Genomic DNA, 24,070 nt, shown 5'->3' on the forward strand with positions numbered 1-24,070 from the left:
CTCAATTTCAGCCAGAAAATACCTGAAATCACAGAAAAACACACAAGCTCATAGTAAAGTCCAGAAATATGATTTTTGCCTAAAAACTAATAATATTATCCTAAAAACTAACTAAAACATGCTAAAATCTACATGAAATTACCCCCAAAAAGCGTATAAAATATCCGCTCATCAGTGGCCTCTGTCACGCGTCCGCGTGGGTCACGCGGTCGCGTCATTCGAAGCTTTTCCTTGCCATGCGGTCGCGTCAGTCATGCGACCTCGTCATGTGCGTTCTGCTAGAGGCGCGCGGTTGCGTCAATCATGCGGCTGCGTCGCTGCTGATTTGTGCTTGGCACGCGATCGCGTCGTCCATGCGATCACGTGGATACCAGTTTCCTTAAAGCTCCGTTTTGCTTTCTCCTTTCCCTTTGGTATGTTTCCTTTTTCATCCTCTAAGTCATTCTGCCTTAGAAACTCTGAAACTACTCAACACACTAATCATGGCATCGAATGGAAATAAAGGTAATTAAAATAATTAATTTTCAAAGCTTAGGAAACATGTTTTTCACGATATGACATAATAAGGGAGGAAAAGTAAAACCATGCAATTAATGTGAATAAGTAGGTAAAGGATTGTATAAATCACTCAAATTAAGCACAAAATATCTCATGAGACGGGGAACAGCGGAACGAGGAGAGGGGCTGGAGCACGACGAACAGACGAAGCTTTTGGGCACGACAAACAGCGGTGGTGGTAGAGGAGGCTACGGTTTTTTTTGGGGGAAACAAGAAAAGCTCTATTCTTTTTTAGGGTGAAGACGTGAAGTGAAGAGAAACTGAGAGTGATGAGAGGACTCACTATGGTCTTGAAGAAGAGCTGAGGAACAGAGGAAGTAAGAACTGAGAAAGGGGTTGCTAACCCTAATTGAGTGAATGAGTGTGAGAACTGAGGTTTCTCCAAACTAACCCTAATTGCTAAAAAGTTATATATATATATATATATATATATGCACTCCGGGGCGGGTTTAGCCTGAATTCGATCCCGTCCTGCCCCGCTCATCAACCTGCCACGATCCAGACCCGCCTCGCTCCGGGTCGGGTTCAAATCCTCCCCGACCGGATAGGGGCAGGACGGGTACGGGTACTGCTGCCATCCCTATTGACGAGTGACGGGTACCAATTCCTCAGCCAATCCCGAATAAGAGTGGATAAATATGGATTTTCAAAGAAAAATTTAAAAAAAAAGGACTTAAATATTCTTCAACCATATTACAAGCATAATCTTCATTGTCGTCAAGACTTAAATCGAAATAAACATTGTCTTTATCCATATTTCAAACATAGTTTAAATAGTAATAAACAGAGTTTCAGAAGACAAATTGTCATACCTGAGAAATAGACAAATTCATGTCAAAAAGTACACAATCTACCCTTAACTAGTCTAATACAACATAATGCATATGCTAAAAAATAACAATCAAACTAAACCTAGCTGCCAACAGTTCATAAAAAGGTTAAGTATACTTTTTGTCTTGAAGTTTGTCAAAACTTTCAAAAATAATACTAAATTTTATTTTGTTTTAATTTTGTCTAAAAGTTTTTAATTTGCATCAAATTACCCCAACAGCTCAATTTTTAAGAAATTTATGACCAATTTAGCAATAATGTTTGACAATTAGGGGCAGTTGCTTGTGTGAAAAGGTTACTTAAGAAATTATTGCTGAATTAATCCTAAATTTCTTAAAAGATTAGCTTCCTGGTACATTTCATGCAAATAAAAAACTTTTAGGAGAAAATTGAAATAAAAAAAACTGATATTTTTCAACCTTTTGACATACTTCAAGACAAAAATATACTTGACCCTTAAAAAATACCTAACCTAAACCAAAATCACAGCTAAACTTGTATCAAAAAGACCCAACCTAAACCTAAAATCACATTATATCATCAAGAAAAAGAAAAAAGAGCAGAGGTAATGGCAACGGCCTACCTGCTGGCTGCAGATGGACCGTAAATTGGCCAAGGAAAGGGAGGGGCAACGCAGTGGGACCGTGACAGACTGACGGCGATAGAGAAAGGCATGGCGAGTCGGCAAGACGCGGAGGCTCAGAGGAAGAGGCGAGTACACAAATCGAGTGGTGAAAGGCGATGCCAAGGGACAGTGGAGACGAGGCAGTGGCGGCGAGGAGGTCTGAGAGACGAAGCAGAGACGCAGAGTGAGTGTGAGTGGATGAGAGAGTAAGGTTGCGAGAACTGAACTAGTCAAGTGACGGGTTCAAAGGTTTGCCCAACAGTGGCAAAAAGACGGTGGCGGCAGCGACACGGGCAAGCAGGAAGAGACGCTTGCAGCAGCCAATGGGGGAGAGACGGGAGCGGTGACGCAAGAGGTGAACGGCGTAGGAGATGTGGAGAACAGAGTAACAATGCCGGCGGTGGTGCCTCTGCTGGTGTTGGAAGAGAGAAAAGGGAAAAGTAGGGGAGAAGAGGGAGGCGGCGGCAGCGGAGGTTAATGATTTATGGTGATTTTTATCCTTTAAACATGTAAGCTTGAAAAGACACTTAAAAAATTTGGATATGGAAGTAGGATGAGTGTTATATTTTATCGTGATAATTTTTTGTATTTTTTTAAATTATGGAAGGCATACAAATCGGTTTGATTTGTGTTTAAAATATTTTAAAAATTTGGGGTACACAAATTGGACAGTCCGAGTACAAAAACCGGACGGTTCGAGTTCGGTATCTCTTAAAAATCGAGCGGTTCGATTTGTTCCATGTAAATTAAATCATCCCACATTTTAAAAAAATACCATAGTAGATCACAATTTAGAAAAACACCACTGTTAACCCATTATTAAAAATAAAAATGTGTGAAAAGTGTAAAAATGTATGTTTAATTGTAAGATCAAAATTATTGTAAAATATTAAAAAAAGTTTATTGAGTTATTTGAATTAACAGAATAAAATAAATACTGCAATTGTTTTGAGAGACCTGTATAAAAACCAAATTTTAATATGTAAAGGTGAACCGTGAAGTCGTGAACAAACTTTAAATAAATAGACTTTTCTCATCTTCAGACTCCAAAACCAAGGTGGGAGCCAACTTCCAATCACAGAAAGATAGACACATGTCAAAAAATACATGGACAAAAATTATCTACTCTTTTAATTTTATGCAAATTTATATATAAAAAATATTATTTATACACTAAAATCAGTTATAAATGTATTACAAATATATGTGTGGTTTAATTTTATTTTAATGTGTATTTATATTTGAACATATATTTTAAACTGCGACTGACTTTAAAGACTAATTTTGTTATACAGTAGCATTATTCTTACAGATGTACATTATAATTGACCTTAAATTTTTTCCATTAAAGAAACACTTCCCATGTATCACTTCTTATTCCCAAAACACAACCATGAAGATCTTTCTTTCTTTAAGGACATTGTCCTTTCTATATTGCCTTCTCTTCGCTGCTAGTAACTTAGCATCTGAATCACACGCTTCAGTAACTTCGCAGGAGTTCCAATACTTCTGTGATGAGTATAGCATTACCATAGACATCGAAGGCAACTACACAACTAATAGCACCTACTATACCGACCTCAACACTCTTATGTCAAATATTCTCAACAACAAAGAAATCGATTACGGTTTCTACAATGTCTCATATGGCGAGTACCCAAATAGAGTATACGCCATTGGACTTTGTAGAGGAGACATTAAGCCGGAGCAGTGCCGAACTTACCTAAACCAATCCAGAGCTAATCTCACGGCGGTTTGTCCGAATCGTAAGGTGGCGATTGGGTGGTACAACGACGAACTATGCATGCTGCGATACTCGAATCGCAGCATATTTGACTAGATGGACAATGGACCGGCTTATTACAAGAAAAGTGACAAAAACGCCACAGATTTGAATGAGTTCAATACAAAATTGAACGATTTGTTGAATGGCTTGAAAAGCAAAGCTTCTTCTGGTGACTCTCGGTTAAAGTATGCTGTGGGAAACTTTAGTCTTCCCAATTTTGATGATGTTTATGGTCTTATTCAGTGCACGCCTGATTTGTCTGGAGAAGATTATGATAACTGCATAGCTCAATCTATTGAAAGAATATCAAAAGATTGTTGTAAGGATACTATGGGTGGTAGGGTTGTTAGGCCAAGTTGTTTTATGAGATTTGAGACATCGTATCAATTCTATGGGCCAACGGCGTATACGCCACCTTCGCCGCCAGCATCTCCCCCGCCCACCACCACCTCTGTAACTAACCCGTCTTCAGGAGGTATTTACTATCCATAATAAACATAAAAAAAGTAAAGTCCATAAAATGCATTATGTCCAAGGGAGTTGTTCTAGTATGTCATGTGATACGCGAAAATTTAAATTCACGTATAGCCGGCAAGTATACCGGGTCGTATCAAGTAATAAAACTCACTAAGAGTGAGGTCGATCCCACGGAGATTGGTAGTTTAAGCAATTTTAGTTAAATGATATATTTAGTCAAGTAAACATGGTTTTGATTTCATGAGATTTGATTCTTGAATGTACTTGCAGAAAATTAATTGACAAGGAATTTAAAGAACTAGAATAAAGGAAGAAAATGAAAGTAAATAGCTGAAAATTAAAGTGCAAGAAATTTAAATGACATTAAAATTAATTTGCAAGAAGGTAAATGTTGCAGAATTGTAAAAAGCATAAGAGAAATGTTGCAAGGAATAGAAAACAAAATATAAAAGGCAAGAATAATAAATTGCGAGAATATAGAAGGGAATTGGGTAGTGGGTATTCAAAATAACTAAAGAACACAAGAGATGGGAATTAATGATGGAGAGATTATTAGGGATCAGAGGTGTAAATTGTCATGAATTGACTTTACTCAACTCCTTTTCAATCATGGGTATAGATCCATGGCGGATTGTGGATAATTGAATTCCAATCTCTTGGCAACTCAATTTCTCTCAACACAATCAATTGCCACTCTTGTGATCTAATTGGTCATGATAAGAGGTGAAGTTAAAATTTCTAATCCAAAGCCATACAACTTCCAGGATATCAACTAAGGGAGGTTACATCTCACATACCAACCCAAAGTGTATTGATCAAAGAAATTGTGAAAGGAGAACTCCAAACTGAATTATATGGATTCTTTCTCAAGTTCACCATATAATTCATGTAGATTCAATCCTTCTCTTGAATGTAATTGAATCTGTGAAGAACAAGAGTTTCCTCTGGGATGAACCACTTGAATTGAGAAGGAAAAGATTAGTTGTCAACCCATTCAAATAAACAGAGCTCCTCCCCCTAATGAAAGTGGGGTTTAGCGAATCATAGCTCTAAATTCAACAACAATTGCAAAAGTATACATTAAAATTAAGTAGTTAAGAAATGAAGAATGAAGAAGAAGTTCTTAAAAACTGAAAATTGAAAGTTGCAAGAAAAACAAAATAGCTTTCGGGTATCCTCCCGAAAGTGAAGAATGCTGTAAAAGTTCAAGTACTGGAGTGAAATGTAAACGTATAAAGTAAAAGTCTCTAAGAAGTGGAAGAAGTCCTCCAAGTACAAAATTCTACTCTATTTATACTACTCCTAAAACTCATTTGGAGGTCCTCAATTGGGTTGGCAATGTGGGCTTTTCCATTGTTAAGTTCCTGGTCCAATGAAGGAAGTATTCCCCTTTGAAGAGAGTGTAGAGAGCAAGAGCAAGTCCTCATCAATCCTGGCCCAATCTGGGCGTTATTGGCAAACACACCAGCTTTATGCACATTGGCAACATGCAAGGAATTTCCTGGGCACCAGGCTTGGTGTTTGGGCATTGCCAGCCCAAGTTGTTGCTAAACACTTGGCCCTTTCCGAACTCAGTTTTGATGCCCAAAGTTGCCTCTGGTTTAAGCTTCAATTTTGTGCTTCACTATAGACTATTATACATGGTTGGAAAGCTCTAAATGTCTGGTTTCCAACACAACTAGAAGCACCTCAATTGGATCTCTATAGCTCAAGTTATGCTCCTTTGAAGATGGCAAGGTCAGGCTGCCTGGGTTGGGCGTTGGCAACTTGGTGAACACGCCAGTGACAACGCCCTTAGTGTCTGAGACTCTAAATGAAGCTGGATTTTGAACCTTCAGATGAACTCCAATCCCATACTATGATATATGGTTGGAAAGCTGTTGATGTCTACTTTCTAATTCCACTGAGTTCACTTCATTTGGAGTTTTCTAGCTCAAGATACATGCCATTGAAGAGGGCAATGTCAAGCTGCTTGGGCGTTGTTGCCCACGTTGGTGTCAAACACGCCAGCAACAACGCCAGGCTCTCCTCTCCTCTTTGGTTGGGTGTTGTTGCCCACGTTGTTGGCAAACACGCCAGAGATAACGCGCAATCACCTCCTCTGGTAGCTTCCTGGCATTGCCAACTTGGTTCCCAAGTTGGCAACGTGCAATGCATCTTCCTCCAGGCTTGTTGAGCGTTGTTGCCCACGTTGCTGGCAAACACGCCAGTGACAACGCCAGGTTCTTAGAAACTTGGCTTGTTGGGCGTTGTTGCCCACCTTGTTGGCAAACATGCCAGAGACAACGCCCAACCTCTACTCTCAACTTCATTTCCTTATTTTTGGGGCTTAAAGATGACTCTGATTTGAGCTTCCATTTCATGCTACATTATAGACTATTGTATATCGTTGGAAAGCTCTGGATGTCAGCTTCTCAACACAATTAGAAGCATATGAATTGGATCTCTGTAGTTCAAGTTATGCATCCTTCAAGAAGGAAAGGTCAAGCTGCCAACTCTGCTGGATACACACTTAGCACGTTGCCAACTTGGTTTCCAAGTTGCCAACGTGTTGTTCCTCCTGGCCGCACCAAATGGGCGTTGGCAACTTGGTTTCCAAGTTGCCAACGTGCTGTTCTTCCTGGTTGGATCAAATGAGCATTGCCAACTTGGTTTCCAGGTTGCCAACGTGCTACTCCTCCTTGCTCCAAGATCTCCTTGCACCATTGTCTTCTTGCTTCATCACCTAACATAAACCAAGGAATTTTCCTCAAAGTTTTGCCATCTTATGCAATAAATTTTAATGAAATCATTCACTTCAACTTGCATATAAACTTCTTGGATCATTTTCCTAGATTATGCCAAATTTCACTTAGTTCTTGGTTTATGAATGCATGGAGAAAAAGTTCACAAAATTATTCATTTATTTCAAAGAAAATGAATGAAGCTAAGTTAAAACTAACTAAACTAACTAGTTAAAATAGCAAATATGCGAATGCATCACAACACCAAACTTAAAATGTTGCCTGTTTTCAAGCAAGAGAGAAAACAAATTGATAACATAATTTCAGATGCAAAAATTAAATATCTTAACAGAGAGGAACTTCTTTCAAGAGAACTATCATCCGTAGTTGTGTAGTCACTTGTTCAATGCAAATAATCAGAGCTAATTCACTTCTTTATCAAAATTCTTGCTTTAAGACTAGCTAGATTTATTAGACTCCTTTTTCACAACTTGGCACATAATCCTCAACTAATTTTTTTCTTTTCTTTTCAGTTTCCTTTGCTTCAATTGAGCTAAAAATCTTGTCTTAAGGCGGCTCTTTAGCATAAGCTTTCAATCAACAATCCCAAACCAGTTAGTTTAAGTTGTTAAGTGTTGAAACACTCTTAAAGATTTACTAGCTCAAGCCTCTCTCCTTAACACATTCAATCACAGGCATATAACTTTGAGGTTTTATTTGGATAGTGGTATCCAGCACCTCTTTGGGTTGCTAAATGTTCTGTTATGGAGCTACTTTTGAATGGGGTTTTCAATCGATAATCCCGAGTTAGTTAACTCAAGTTAGCGGGTGATGAAGCACCCCTCGGATTTATTAGCCCAAGTATATCTCCTAACATCAATCACCACAGACACATATCCAAATTTGGTCATTGATGCCTAGCTTTTCCTTTTGTGTTTTCTCCTTTTTTTTCTCTTTTCTCTTCTTTTATTTTTTTTTTTGTTAAGGACTTTTGTGCTTTAAATTTCTTAAGCCTTGTAACCTTCAACCAACTAGTCTTGTATAAGCAAGCATCCTCTTAATTTCTAGAGCCCTGATTCATTTACAAAGAAGGCATATATACTAGCACTTTCTATGGGACAACTTCATTCTTTCTAAGCTAAATTTCTCTTTGTTCTTGTTCAAATTACATCTTTTATTCAATTATCAAACAAAAGGACTTAGGACAAACATACATTCCATACATGATGTAAATATGAAAATGCATAATGTAAACATGAAAATGCATAAAAGAGAAATCCTAGAAGGTATATCATGTTTCAGACACACATCTTTTTTATTTATTGAAATACATAAAGGAAACTTTACCACCTTTAAGCTTTGGGTTCCTTTCCTTTGCTAGATTCTCCTTGCTTTCCTTTGCCTTTTGGGTCCTCCCTTCTCTTGCTTCTTATTTCTCCTTGTTGTTTTGTTGTTGATCCTTCCTCTACTTTTCTCCATATCCCTGAGCTCACCATCCTATCTTTTAGCCTTTCAATGTTGAACTTCACCCTTGAGATTTCCTGTTCTTCTAATACCTTGTGTGCTTCATTGAATGTTTGGATTTTTGGGTTGAGCACTGGGAGTGTTCCACAAATGTAGCTGAGTTTTTCTTGAGTGCACATATCATACTCAATTCTATCTGTGTGTCTAGCCTCTTTAAACATTCTGTTTTCATTGAATTCCCTGTAAAGCATATCTTCTCTATTATCCATCTTGTGAAAAAGCTCCCTTTGTTGAGCTTGCTCTTTCCTCAACTGAGCCTGCTCCTTTATTACTTTATTCATGGATCTTTCATATTCAGCAGTTGAGTTGTTGATGGCTTCATACATCTTGGTATATTGCTCTTGTTGTAGTTCCATCATGTGCGTTTGATATTCCCTCTGCTGATCCATCCATTGAGCTTGGGCTCCTCTTTGTCGATCCATCAATTGCCAAAGATCTCTTTGTTGTTGAGCTTGCTCATTTTGGCTTCTTTGAATTTGTGAGTATTGCCCAGAGATTCCTTCTAACGCGGCTTGGAGTTGGTTCATGCCCAATGCAGCTGGTTCTTCTCTATCTTCTTGTTGTTCTCCTTCTCTTTGCTCCTCTCCTTCTTCTTGCTCCTCCTCTTGCCTTGCTTCTTTCCTCCTCTTTCTTCTTGCTAAAGGCTGCCTCTATAATTGGATTGTGGTGACATACTCCATTAATTTCTTGGTGATGGGTTTCCCAGTGGAGACTATGTCTGTGGAATCAAATTCTTTAAGTGGTACTCCAGCTTCTTCACATAAACGCAAGATAGTGCTAGGATATCCTAGCCAGCTGTCTTTTTGAACATCTTCGGCTATGTTAATGATGTTCTTGGCTATGGTTTCTCCCACATCTATCTTCCCTCCTTTCATTATACAGTGAATCATTATAGCTCTGTTCAATGTCACCTCTGAGTTGTTTGAGGTGGAGATTAATGATCTTCTCACTATGTCATGCCATCCTTTTGCTTGAGGTATGAGATCACCCCTTCTGAGTTTGAGTGGTTGTTTGTGTGAGTCCAACACCCAGTCCATGCCTACTTTGCATAAATCACTTAGAACGTCCACACACCTTGGGTCATATTTGACCCTCTCCTCATAGCTAGGTTGCTTAAACCGTTTTGGTTTGGTTTTTAGCACTCTATTGATGGTGTCTGGGCTAACGGGGACTACCACCCCTCGTACATAACTCAAGTATGGTTCTTCCTCATCATCTTTCATTATGACATTGGCATAAAACTCATGGATGAGAAGCATACTTACAACTTGGGGTTGGTCACAGAGAAGCTCCCATCCCCTTTTCCTAATCACTTTGTGTATGTCTGGGTATTCTTCATCTTTTAGCTTGAAAAGCACCTCCGGAACAATATCTCTGCTCATCATCCAATTAAAGATGTGTTCATGGTTTTCAGATTTGAACCTTCTTTCATCAAATGTGGGTTGCTCTTGCATGGGTTGCTTATATTTATTCTTCCTAGCTCGTGATGATGAGGCCATTGAATTGTGATGGCCGAATCTTTCCAACACCAAACTTGAAGCAATGCTTGTCCTCAAGCATACAAGAAGTGTAGATGAGTGAGGCTTAGAATGATAGGCTTATAAGGTAAGAAATGAAGGCTTGAAAGTGATTGAAAAGGAGTTGTGGAATGGAGATGGTACGGGTGGTCTAAAGGCCAAAGTTTGTGAAACAAGTATGAATAACAAGAGGAGTATTTTCGGATGAGTTAGTGAAGTATAGTGGTGGTCTATATATAGAAGTGAGAATGAAGTGAGGTGTTGTTGGGGGGTTCAACCTCACTTTGCATGGTGGAAGCATTGTTTTAATGGTTTGGTTGTGTCATAGGAAGTATGAACCTTCTAGCTAATGCATGTTGAGTTATTCTTCCCAAAGCACAAACTCCAAGGCACATGTGACTTCCTTTTTCTTCTATGTGCATCCGTGAACTCCTCTCCCAAGATTCTTCATCACTTCTTTCTTTCACTTCCCTGCAACAAAATTTAAAACTTTGAGATTCTTGAAATGTCTTGACTTGTGCTATCTAACTTTTAATGAAATCCTAATGCAACATTAATTAAAATGACAAGGATTAAATCTAAGGGTTGCTTTTATATGCCCAAAAATAACTATGTTTTTTCTAGCATTTTGTGCATGTGTGGACACCAAACTTAGTTTGTGACTAAGTGTTGCAAAGAAAATTTTGTATTTGCTTCAAGGTTGGCCACACCAAGCCTAGTGCCCTGCATACACTACACGCTATTTTATCTTTATTTTGTTAGATGTATATGGTTGATAAACCCCATTTGTAGGGTTTATCTTGTATTGATTTTAGGGGATTTTATCACCTTTTACCCATATTTATTCAATGAAATAGCATGATTTTGTATATTCTCCTTTAATTGTGCTTAAGAGTGAAAACATGCTTTTTAGGTCTTAAAATAGATAAATGTAATTTACCTTAATTCCATTAGATGCCTTGATATGTTTGTTAAGTGATTTCAGATTTAGGAGGCAAAGATTGGATTAAGGGAATGAGGAAAAAGCATGTAAAGTTGGAGAACTCATGAAGAAATGATGGAACCAAAAAGCTATCAAGCCTAACCTCTTCGCACTTAATTGACCATAACTTGAGCTACAGAGGACCAAATGATGCGGTTCCAGTTGGGTTGGAAAGCTAACATCCGGGGCTTCGAAACGATATAAGATTTTTCATAGTTGCATCGCGCATAGGGGCGCGCACGTGCATGGTACGCGGACGCACCGATGGTGGCACATGACCCACTTAATGCAACACGTGGCCAGCGATTTTAGAAGCCTTGTGGGCCCAATCCAACTCATTTCTGATGCTATTTAAGCCAAGGATTGAAGAGGAATCAACATACTTTTAATCATTAGTCATAGTTTAGTTTTAGAAGTAGTTAGAGTTAGAGAGAGAAGCTCTCTCTTCTTTCTAGAATTAGGATTAGGAATTAGGGTTAGATTAGGATCTCATAGTTCTAGGTTTAATTCAAGTCTCCTTCTACTTCTACCTTCGATTGATGATTGCTACACTTTGGTTCTTCTTTCTATCCCTATCCTCTTGTTGTAATTTCTCTTATTTTGTTTCTAGGTTTTGTAATTGAGATACTCTTATTCTCTTTGTTTTCTTTTAATAATGCAATTTGAGGTAGTTCATGATAATTGTGATTTCCTTGATTGTTGTTGTTAATTCTTTGTATTCAATTGTAGTTAGAATTCATTCTTGTTGTGATTTACTATACTTTTCTTTTGTGCTTTCCAAGTGTTTGATTAAATGCTTGGAAGAATGTTAGACTGGAATTTTATGTTCTTGGCTTGAGAAGGTAACTTAGGATTTCTTGAGTCACTAGTGTCCAATTGATTGATAGTTGCTAGCCATTAACTCTAGCCTTCATTAATCCAATTAGTGGAAAGCTAAGATTTATGGACTAGGATTGATATAACTCACTTGACTTTCCTTTGATAATTGATTTAAGGATGACTAAGTGGGATTAATCCTTACAACTACCATACTTGTGGCTAGTGATAATGATGAAGACCCTTGACAACCAAACCTTGCCAAGACCATTTTGTTAATAAATTTTTCTTACCATTTACTATTCATATTTCTCATCCAAAATCCCAAAATAACAAGTCCATAACCAATAACAAGAACACTACCCTGCAAGTCCTTTGAGAGACGACCCGAGGTTTAAATACTTCAGTTTATAGATTTTAGGGGTTTGTACTTGTGACAAACAAATTTTTGTATGAAAGAATTATTGTTGGTTTAGAGACTATACTTTACAACGAGATTTCATTAGTGAAATTCTAAACCGTCAAAAATCCAATCATCAAAATGGCGCCGTTGCCGGGGAGTTACAATGGTGTTATGTTATTGGTTATTGTACATATGTGAATATTGTGAATAGGTTTATCTTTTGTTTGTTTCTTAATTTTTGTTAGTTTTATTTTGTTCTCTTACTATGAATTCTCACTTTGGCTTTGAGTTTGGTTCTAATTGTGTTGTAGGAAATGTGGACTTTAATGACAACATGTACCATGGATGGAACCATCAAAGATGGGAGGAGCCTCAAGGAATTGATCACTCCTATTGGCAACAACCTCCAGACACTAATAGGTATAATCACCATCCTAATGCATGTCAATTCAATGGCTATGGTGATTCCTTTTATGGTAATCAACCACCATCATATGCCTATGAATCTCATCCTCAACATGGACCTCAACCATACTCACAAGCCTTTCCACATCAAGCACCTTCCTATGATCCTTATCCACCATATGACCAATCATCCATGCCATATTCTTATGACCATTATGAGCAAGAACCTTTAGAACCACCACAACCCTATCAAGATTACTCCCAAAAACCACCTCAATACTCACCATCTCCACAATTTTATCAAGAGGAACCACCTTCCTACCATGAATTCTCTCTCCAAAATAATGAACCTTCCTACTCACCCCAAGCCCCAATAGACGATCCTCTCACTTTGTTACTTCAAGGACAAGAAGCCATGAAGCGGGATACATTTGAGTTTATGACCAATTTGACTAAGGTAGTACACGCTGTAGCTTACCAATGTTTGAACACTCAAGGTACTTCCGTAGCCACATGCGAAAAACCTAAAGAAGAGCAAAGCATGAAGGAGAAATTGGAAAATTCGGTGAAGAAGGAGGAGTCGAATTTTGTGTTGGAACAATTGGAGAAGCCTATGATCATTGAAGAGAAGGAAGAGTTGGTTGAAGATTTAGGAGATGTTGAAAGTCCATGGGAATGTAGCATCATGGAGAACTCTTCCAAGAAGCTTGATATTGATGTTGAAGAGGGTGCGCAACCTCCAAGGCATGTCATAGTTGAAGACTTGGAAGAGGCTTATCAAGAGATGGATTCAATCATGGATGAATTTTTCTCTACAACGGAATCCTATCCCATTGGACATGGAGTTGAAATAATAGAAGAGTGTGCACAACCTCCCGTACCCTTGGTGAGCAATGAGAAAGAGAACTACCAAGAGGAAAACGTTGGCATGGTGTATATCGAAATTGAAGAATATGAAGAGGTTGATCAAGAAATGGATTCATTCATCAATGAATTCCTATCCAAAATTGAATCACCTCCTATTAGGCAAGAAATCAAGGTTCTTGAAGACAACACCAAGCCAAGTGATAAAAGGGAAAAGGTTGAAATTAACGAAGCTCATAAAGAGGTGGAAATACACAAAGAAGAGCACAAGGAAGTAGACCTTGCATTGTCTAAGTGTGGGGAGGTCTCGCTTCCCAAGTCACCATCCAACACAACATTCAAGTGGATAAAACTCTTATCCCTAAGCTTTACTCTCTCACTTGAATATGGTTTGATTGAAACGGATGGACAACTTAAAGCTCTTTGTGGACTTAAAGGAAAAAGAGAATTGTGTATTGGTTGGAAATTTGGTATAAAGCTCACTAAGGTCAAAGCTTTAAGGTATAGGGATTATGATGGGACAAGAACCACTTTGTATGGGTCTAGAAGGAAGAATGGGTGGACTAAAGAGGATTCTATGTGTCGATCGCCCTTATGTCAACCACCCGTACGGGAAAATCATGAAACTCAACTCATGGATGGGTGTGAAAATAAGATATGGGATCCCGGTTCGCTAAGTGAAGCCCAACTATGGGGACTCATATCTTGGGTAGAACTTTGCCCAAGCTTGATGAAGATGGTTGGAAATTCTGTCAACCAATTGAGAAGCAAAGATCCTTGGAGATTCAAGGATGAGTACAAACATAAGCCACCATGACAATAAGCTCCTCAAAATGTCCAACTTAAGGACTTAAACTAAAAGTGCTAGGTGGGAGACACCCCACCATGGTAAACTCTTTCCATTCTCTTTTAGTTTTGTTTAATAAATGATTTGAGTTTCCATTGTAGGTAGATTTTCATTTCATATTGATTTGTTTGTAAAGATTGGATTGTTAGTATGTTGTATTCACTAGTAGTAGATGAATAAATCCTAAAATCAAATTGCATTTTTGTGAATTGTATGATATTTGATTGAATAAAGAAGAGTGTAGGCATTATAGGGAGCTCTTGGGCATTTTTTCTGCTTTTTTGGCAAAAAAAAAAAAACGGGCATCGGCGCGCTAGCACGCTGTGCGCGCGTGCGCGGATTGCACTTCTGCAACTTCTACTACAAAAACCAAAGAGTTGTGCGCGCCTTGTGCTAGCATTGTGCTGGGAGCACAATCTCATCCACGCGTAAGCACGCTATGCGCGCGCCCGCGGATTGTCCCTGCTGCATCCACGCGTAAGCGCGCTGTGCGCGTGCGCGCGGATTTGCACCCTGCTTTTCTCCTTCCTCCTTTCTCCTTCTTTCCTCTTCTCTCTTCTTTCTCTCTAGTTTTTTCTTTTTCTTCTTCCTCTCTTAGAAAATTTTTTTTCTCTTTTACTGTAAATAAAAATTTTTTTAATAAAAAAATAATAATAATAAATAAATAAATAAATAAAATACTAAAAAAAAAACAACAAAATTTTTTTTTCTCTTTTCCTCTATTTTCTTTTATTGCATTTGCTTATTTTCATTCATTGCATTTTAATTTTGTTTTTTTTCTACCTTGTTCTCATTTTATTTTCTAAGTTTTCCATTTTAATAATGGTGTTGAACTTTCCTACTCAATTGTTGAGACTTTCTTACATTACTTTGGTGCTTCTTGACTTGTTTGATATTGTTGGGTGATGAAACTTTTAAATCAATGCTTCATCTTGTATGACTCTTGTGTCTTTGTGCATTGATATGACCTCATATTGTCTTTCATGACCCACTTCTTCTCATTTGAACTTGATGCTCAATACACTCTTCATGTTTTAACTTTACTCTTGCATCGAGCTTAATGATATGCCGTAGCTTACATTATTTTGTCACTCACATGCTTAGCTAACATGTAGTAAGGAATCATACTTTTATTTGGCATTAGCCCCCGCCTATGTTCTAATTGCCTTGATATCTTTGTTATAGGCTTAATTATTCTTTCTTTCTTTCCTTTTGGGTTGGCCACCAATACGGAAGGAAAGGAAAGTTTCTAAATGGGGCAACAAACAAGTCATCCGCACAACTTTTTGAAGGAGCTCATCAATTGTAGCAACCCGTCCACCTTGCTCTCCTTTGCGTGCACCGAGGACGGTGCAATCTTCAAGTTTGGGGAGGTCGTCGACCGATCTCCATGGGTAACAATTTCCTTTTCAACACCAATGTTAGTTAGTTGTTGCATTTGCATGATAATAGGTTGCATGTTAGTTAGAATTTGTACATATTTTACTACCTTCTTCTTATTAGGACTACTTGGTTAGAGTGATGATTTCTTTCCCAAGAAACCGTTTTAGGACAACCTATCAATTTGAAAAATTTTTGTTAAACTTGCTTGAAAGAATTTATTTTGGAACATGGTTTTTGAGCTAAGAACACAAGCTTGTGAGATTCGAGCCTAATGGTGTGGTTACATCTTATAACCACTTATTTTTCCTTCATGTGTGCATTATTCTCTTCCTATGATTGTAATCTTTGATTTGTTTGATTCTTTATGTCCATTATTTTGTGTATTCATGCATTTATATGATTGAGGCCATCATTTCATTTAGCTTACTTACCCAAAAAGCCTTACCTTTTATCATCCATTGTTAGCCAATTTGAACCTACGCTTAACCCACTTTGTTCTTAATTTAGCACATTACAAGCCTTAAAGCAGAAAACAATAAAAGTCCTTCTTTGGATATTTGATTAGCTTAGGATAGTGTGTGTGAGTATCATTCAAGTGTGGGAACCTTGGGACATTGGGTGAATAAAAGGGTAGTTTTGTATTATTAGTGTAAATATTGGGAATTGGGTACATACTCATGTATTGATCAAATGTAAAACCTTATGCATTGATGCTCTTGTATATAAAAAAATGAGAAAAAGAAAAAAAACAATATGAAAAAGAAAAAAATATAGAAAAAAAAAGAAAAAGAAAAAAAAGAAAGAAATACAAAGGGGACAAAATGCCCCAAAGTGAAGTCCAATAAGAGTCAATGCATAAGTATTGTGAAATGAAAAAGAAAATGCATGAGTATGTGAAAAAGTGAGAATTATGGGTAGTTAGGTTAGCTTTTAATTGTATTAGGTCATTATATAGGTTAGGTGGGAAAGTCTAGGTTAATCAAAGATTCAAATATTTAGTCCACTTAACCATATACAATCCTACCTTGACCCTAGCCCCATTACAACCAAAGAATAAGACCTCATGATAATTGTATGCATGCATGAAATAATTGTTGATTGTTAGATGAAAAACAAATTTTGAAAAGCATGATTAGAGGAGAATTGAGAGAATTGACCCTACACACTTGAGCGACTAGAGTGCAAACACTTTCGGTGAGGGTTTGATGCTCGACTCCTTGATTCCCGGCTTTCATTAGTGCCCTTCTTGCAAGTTTACTTGAACTTCAATTTTTATACTAAAATTGGTAGGATTCATGAATCGTCATATGACCTTAGCCCTACCCATTTATACATGCTCTTGGAGGATTGATTTATTTTTAACCAAGTAGGTAGAATCATTTTACATCTAGTTGCATTCATATAGTTTAGGTTGCATACAGTTTATTTACATTGAATAAATGTTGATGCCCTTTGCTTTCTCTTGGCTTAAGCATGAGGACATGCTTGGTTTAAGTGCGGGGAGGTTGATAAACCCCATTTGTAGGGTTTATCTTGTATTGATTTTAGGGGATTTTATCACCTTTTACCCACATTTATTCAATGAAATAGCATGGTTTTGTAATCTCTCCCGTGTTTGTGCTTAAGTGTAAAAACATGCTTTTTAAGCCTTATTTTGATGAATTCTAATTCCTCTTTGATTCCATAAGATGCCTTGACGTGTTTGCTAGTAATTCCAGGATTGAAATAGGCTAGGCATGGATCAAAGGGAGCAAGGAAGGAAGCATACAAGTGGAGAGAAGCATGAAAATTCAAAGAAGTGAAATCAGCCAAGCACGCGCACGCGCACAAGGCGCTCGCGCGCACGTTGCGGAATCGGCCAAGGGTGCGCACGCGTACCGTGCGCGCACGCGTCGCAGTCGGCACATGACTTCATTAAAGCAACACGTGCCTGGCGATTTGGAAGGGTTTCTGAACCCATTTTGGTGCCAATTGCTGATAGAAGGGAATAAAAGGATCAAGGATTGAAGGGGGAAGAAATCTTGGAATCATTTTTAGCATCATGAGGATTAGAATTAGTTAGTTTTAGAGAGAGAAGCTCTCACTTCTCTCTAGAATTAGGATTAGGTTTAGGTTAATCTCTCTTCTTAGATCTAGGTTTAATTCATGCTTTGATTCACTTTTCCTTTATCAAGTCTTAATCTTCTCTTCTTCCTCTTTCTAGTTATGTACTTTAATAATTGTAGTTCTTCACTTTGTTTTGATAGATTGTTGTTCCTTTGTTTTCTTTCAATAATGCAATTTGAGGTAATTCATGATAATTGTGATTTCCTTGAATGTTGTTGTTAATTCTTTGCAATAATTGTTGTTAGATTCTATTCTTGTTCTCAATTTACTATGCTTTTCTTTTGTGTCTTCCAAGTGTTTGATGAAATGCTTGGTTGGATTTTAGTGTAGGTTTTGTCCCTCTTGGCCTAAGTAGAGCAATTAGTGACTCTTGAGTTATCTAATTCCCTTGTTGATTGACAATTAGAAGTTGCTAATTGAATTGAATGCCTCTAAAGCTAGTCTTTCCTTTAGGAGTTGATTAGGACTTGAGGAATCAAATTGATTCATCCACTTGACTTTCCTCCATGGTTAGAGGTTAACTAAGTGGGAGTAATGGACAATTTGTCATCGCAATTGAGGAGGATAATTAGGATAGGACTTCTAGTTCTCATATCTTGCCAAGAGCTTTGTTAGTTGTTAGTTTATTTTCTTTGCCATTTCTATTTCTTGTCTAAAATCTCAAAAAAAACCCCAAAATAACTCATAACCAATAACAAGACACTTTATTGTAATTCCTAGGGAGAATGACCCGAGGTTTGAATACTTCGGTTTATAAATTTTAGGGGTTTGTACTAGTGACAAAGAGGAAGTGTCATAACTACAATAATAATAGCCACCACATAATTTCTTAATGATAAGTTGTTTATGTTTTGTATTCTTAAAACTTGCTATTATATTGTCAAATAATATGATTATCACTTTTGAATGTGCCTGCATTTTATTTTGAAGAGATGATTTTCTAACTGAGCATACGAAAAATAGTAATCTACAAAATCTGTATTTAAAAAAATAAAAAAATAACAATATATATATATATATATATATATATTCTTGACAAATAATTTCTGGCTATATATATTGTATGTTTTTACTTGTTAGGGTATTCTCACTAATGGACAAGAGATTGCTGTAAAAAGGTTGGCAAGGAGTTCTGGTCAAGAAGACCTAGAATTTAAGAATGAAGTGTTGTTACTGGCTAAGCTTGAACATCGAAATATAGTTAGCCTACTTGGTTTTTGTTTGGAAGGAAGAGAAAGGTTACTCGTCTATGAATTTGTATCCAATAAAAGTCTTGATTACTTTATATTTGGTAGGTTTAAATACCTCTATTTTGTTCATTTTGGTTTCAAATTAAGTTTAATGAGATCATTTTAAATTTCATGTGCTTTGAATATATACATGTGTAGATCCCAGCAAGAGAGCAAATTTGGATTGGGAAAGCTGCCACATAATCATTGGAGGTATTGCTCGAGGCCTTGTCTACCTTCATGAGGATTCTCGATTGCGTATTATTCATCGTGATCTCAAGCAGCAAATATTCTTTTAGATGAAAAGATGAATTCTAAGATATCAGATTTTGGTACTGCAAACTATATGCTACAAGTCAAACTCACTCTAATACAAATAGAATTGTTGGAACTTGGTAAGTATATATTAAAATCTACTTAGTTTTCCTTTATATTAATATCATTAAGCTTACTAATTGACACTATGTTACCTATCTTGTTATGTAGTGGATATATGGCACCTGAATATCAATTTTATGGACTATTTTCAATCAAGTCGGATGTGTATAGTTTTGGTGTATTAGTTCTTGAGATTGTAAGTGGCAAGAAAAGTAGTGGCAATTATCAGAGTGAGAATCCAAAGACTCTCATGAACTTTGTAAGTCATAACTGTTTTCTCATTATGCCTTTCTTAAATATTTGTACCTTAAGAGTTACCACACAGACCTAATAGCAAGGGCTCGGAAGATTAATTGTTAGCACAAATTAATAAAAGGATACTAATATGAGAAAATTCTTGCAGGCATAGAGGAATTGGAAGGATGGGACAATTTCAAACATTGTAGATACCACATTAAGAAATAGTTCACAGAATGAAATAATGAGATTCATTCACATTGCTTTACTATGTGTTCAAGCAAATGAAGCTGATAGACCAACCATGGCTACAGTTTTACTCATGCTTAATAATCATTCAGTCACACTCGTAGTACCTTCAGAACCTGCATTTTTGCTGAATACAGGATCAAACACATCGACAAAAGGACCAGCACAAGAATCAGTCAATGAAGCCTCAATTACTGATCCATATCCTCGCTAGTTTCAAAATACTACGTTTAAAAATTGAAATACATTTTCCTTTAATTTTAGAAAATGTCATGTCAACTACGCTATATAGTATATAGGTGCTATATTTGGGTTAATATACTACTTTATCAGACAAAGCTAAAAAATACATAAGGGAAATCACCCCATTCATGAAATTTATTGGTGACTATCTAAGTTTGCAACTTCATACCTATTTGAAACTACTACACTATTCATTTTGTTATCAATTGCTGAATTTAATTTTGATATCAGTGTAAAACAATTTTGTACTTACATCCAATTATATAACCCGATATCAGTAAAAATAATACTTTTCACATTAACGTTGTAAATGATCATTCAAAAAAACAAAAAATGAACAACTGCGTAAAACGTTTACACTGTCAATGCATCAAAATTAAACTCATCACTTGCTATAACTTGTAGTAGAAACACGACTGTTTTGAAAATTAACAGGTTGCATAAATTAACATATTGCATGGAAAATGGCTCTAAAAGTTAAAAACACTGAAATTTAGCAAGAGCATATCTGCCATTAAGGGCATAAATACATGCATAGCTCATTGAGGAGTTACCACTAAATTAACTTAGATATGGAGGCTGCTATTGTTTGATCTCAAACGTAAGCCAAAATCAAACAATAATATATTCCTACCCTAGATGTAAAAGATGCATTTTGATTCTTGCTGATATCATCTTAGTAAGTACATACAACAATATACGCCAACTCATACATCTAGTTCTCATAACCCCTTACCAGTTACAACACACCATCGAGTTCAGGAGAGCTCAACTATCCTTGCTCATTTTTTGGAATTATGATTTCCCTTTCGTTTTTCATCATCAAGAGATGAAGGCTTTCTACCATCATTTCCAGCATTACCACTTCTGATTCCATCATCCTCGTTATCATCTTCAGCACTACTTTCATCTGAATCTGTCTCTGTGTCTTTGCCATCAGCGGCCAATGAAATCGCAACCTGACAACTGGAAATTGCTAATTCAGCAGTAGCCACAGCCTCAGGCGTATTAAGATCCGCAACACCTAGCATCAAATCCTTAAAAAGAAAAAGATTGAGCAAAAAAACCAATGCAATAATCAACTATTTGCAGGTCAGTAGCACGAATCATACATAGAAGATATGACACAGATTGAACAATGAATTACCATTTCAATAACTTTGGATTCATTTCCAGTGAGCTCTTCAATATTGTTACTCTCAGGATGATCCTACAAATTTTCAAAACAAAGCAACAAGAAAATAAATAGGAGAGCAAAGGGAGAAAATGGTTGTGAAACAATAAAAATATGGCTTCAATCAGAACTCTAATTTGAACCTTTGCATCAAGTTCCATCCGCTTATTTGCTTCTGACATCACTCCTAAGAAATCTTTAACCTTCCCTAAAACTGCATCAATACAAAATTAAAAAAAAGGTCATGTTAGGTTAAAAATATTGCAGCTCAATTTTGTGATTCCATCTTAGGGCTATGCTCTACTCAAAGTACTAGTTCAATTATTACAACTATAATATTCACTTGTACTAAGTATTAACTAGGTAGTTTCATTTGAACACCAAAGTCTGCAGTGAAATATTTTGAAAAAGAAAATCATTATCATGTATATCAACAATAAAAGCCTTCAGTTATCTTCTACTGATAACATCAACAACTACTTAATTAAGAACAAGGGACTAACCCCATACTAAAAATGTAGAACAGTAAAACAACAAAACATGTGAACAAGCAGAGAAAATCTAATCAAGAAAATCCCAAATACCAATGAAACAGATTTTGCCATCAAATATTTAGGTTCTTATTTCATTGCCATCACTACAAATATAAGATCACAAATTTTGATTTTCCAGCCTAAACTAGTTCGCTTCTAAGTTATAACAATAGCTTGGAATATGCAGACAATTGCACTTGAAAGCGCCAACTAAGAACACAAATCAAAATAAATTAAGAATAAGATCACATCGAAGTCAGACACTGATACGAAACTAAGGATAAACAAAAAGATAAACACTGAAATTGAATAAAAAGATAAATTGAAATTAAAATAGAAAACAACAGAATAGGTTGAAATTGAATACAAAGGGAATTACGCTACTTTTTATCCAATTTTTTGATGCAACAACAAAAAGATTCTCTCAACTTAACTTGTCAATACTATAATTTGAGAATTGAATCGAAGGAAATCACTCAATCTTCTATCCAATTTTCCGATGCAACAAGAGAGTGACTCACTCGACCTCACTTGTCCATGTCATGGTTTCAAAACCAAAAAAAGTGGTTTTTCACACCTCTAATTTCTCAATGACGACTACAATAGTTTAGGAAATATTTACAACCTCATATTAGGTTAAAATAAAGAAAACCCTATGCCCACTAACATAAAACACAATCTACTAACTAAATAAATAAAATTAAAGTACATGAAATTATATTAAAAACTCTAATATTGAAAAAATATAAACTAATAACTACTAAATAATACTTAAACTATTCATGACATAAACTTTTGAAGCACGTAGCAGACACACTTATGGGCAACAACTCTGGCACTAGCAGAGAATAACTATATCCATATTGAGATCCAAGTCCAACTGCAATGCTCATTAACTTATTCACAATTATAAAGTATCATGATTCATCTCACTAGCAAGCAATGTAATTGGTGGTTGTAAATGCCATATGCATCAGTATGATTGTAAAACTTATAAAAGCATATCATATCATATTGAGTCCAATTAAGCAATTTGAATGAATAATAAAATAGGCTGAGACACTAGAAGCAAACAAGATTAATGTGTTGAAATATGAAGAGAGATATCATTGTTAGATAGTGGTTAGTAATTTGGACGGTGCATTTATGGAGAGTAGTTAAGAAGGTACTCTAGATTTATCACTTTCCTCTCTATATATGTTGGCCTTTTCCCTTGTAACGATATATAACAATTCACACAATTAGTAATAATCTCTCTCTTATTCTAATTACTCTAATATTTCCAGCTGAGTAACCATGAATCTTAATATAACATCAAAGACATGGTATCCTCCTTGAAAACTGTTGCGGCGTTGCTGCCGTCCACCATTGTCAAATCTGACCAAAGACCACACCCTTGGCATCCAGCAATGCCTAAACTCTCCAACCTTGTCAACAGTGTTGCTCTTTGACAAGCCATGTGTTGCCACATTCAATATATCTCTGACAAACAAGTCACCGACTTCACTTCCACTAGTGCCTGAGGGCACATCAACCACTGTATTATGCTGCCAACTCCTACAGCTACTGACACCTCAATGCTCACCTCTTTGTGCTATCTTTGCATATGTGTTTATCTCCTTGATCAAGCTGCTAGTCCACTACAGTATCAAACTTGATTTATCCCAAATGGGTGCCATGACTATTTGAGTATTGATCTCCTGCTTCTAATAGTGCAAGTCTGACCCCTTTGTTGTTTGTGTAACCTCCTCCATCATCTCCCTATTCTTACTTTTGGTATCTAATCCACTTGGCACAATGGTTGCGTTTGTTTATAGGCACAGAACATTGAAGATACAGAGATACAAATTATGTTTGATAGATAAAACATAGACAGAGACAATGCGTGTAGGGACACTAAATTAGTGTATTTTGCTTCCTTTCTGTCAAGGACACAGAAACACTAACAAGAGACAATTTATTTTTCATTTTTTCTTTCAATATTTCTACCAAATTTTCAAAATTATGTTTTTCGTCATATTTTTCTTCCTAAATTTTTGTATGGAAAAAATAAGAGTAAATTTGACTTTTATATTTTTTTCTAGTTTATCACCAAACAAAATACAAGAACATTAATCTTTGTGTCTCTGCCCATTGTGTCTTGTTCTCAATGTTTTGTCTTATCTTGTTCTATTCTCAAA

The 24,070-nt window shown here is 36.5% G+C and overlaps 2 protein-coding genes across 2 annotated transcripts; both read left to right on the top strand.

Annotated features, from left to right (window-relative positions):
- Positions 1-3,407: 3,407 nt before the first annotated feature.
- Positions 3,408-3,854, top strand: LOC140176942 (cysteine-rich receptor-like protein kinase 29). Its single transcript, XM_072208577.1, has one exon. It carries the CDS (start codon positions 3,408-3,410, stop codon positions 3,852-3,854), a length of 447 nt encoding a protein of 148 aa, XP_072064678.1.
- Positions 3,855-4,292, top strand: LOC140176943 (cysteine-rich receptor-like protein kinase 25). The gene has a single exon (XM_072208579.1). It carries the CDS (start codon positions 3,855-3,857, stop codon positions 4,290-4,292), a length of 438 nt encoding a protein of 145 aa, XP_072064680.1.
- Positions 4,293-24,070: the final 19,778 nt, after the last annotated feature.

The sequence above is a fragment of the Arachis hypogaea genome, chromosome 2 (assembly GCF_003086295.3).
Source record: "Arachis hypogaea cultivar Tifrunner chromosome 2, arahy.Tifrunner.gnm2.J5K5, whole genome shotgun sequence".
Lineage (NCBI taxonomy): Eukaryota > Viridiplantae > Streptophyta > Magnoliopsida > Fabales > Fabaceae > Arachis > Arachis hypogaea.

Bases quoted from the DNA above. Each gene is read 5' to 3' on its own strand.
- LOC140176942 (XM_072208577.1), top strand. From the start codon at position 3,408: ATGAAGATCTTTCTTTCTTTAAGGACATTGTCCTTTCTATATTGCCTT.
- LOC140176943 (XM_072208579.1), top strand. From the start codon at position 3,855: ATGGACAATGGACCGGCTTATTACAAGAAAAGTGACAAAAACGCCACA.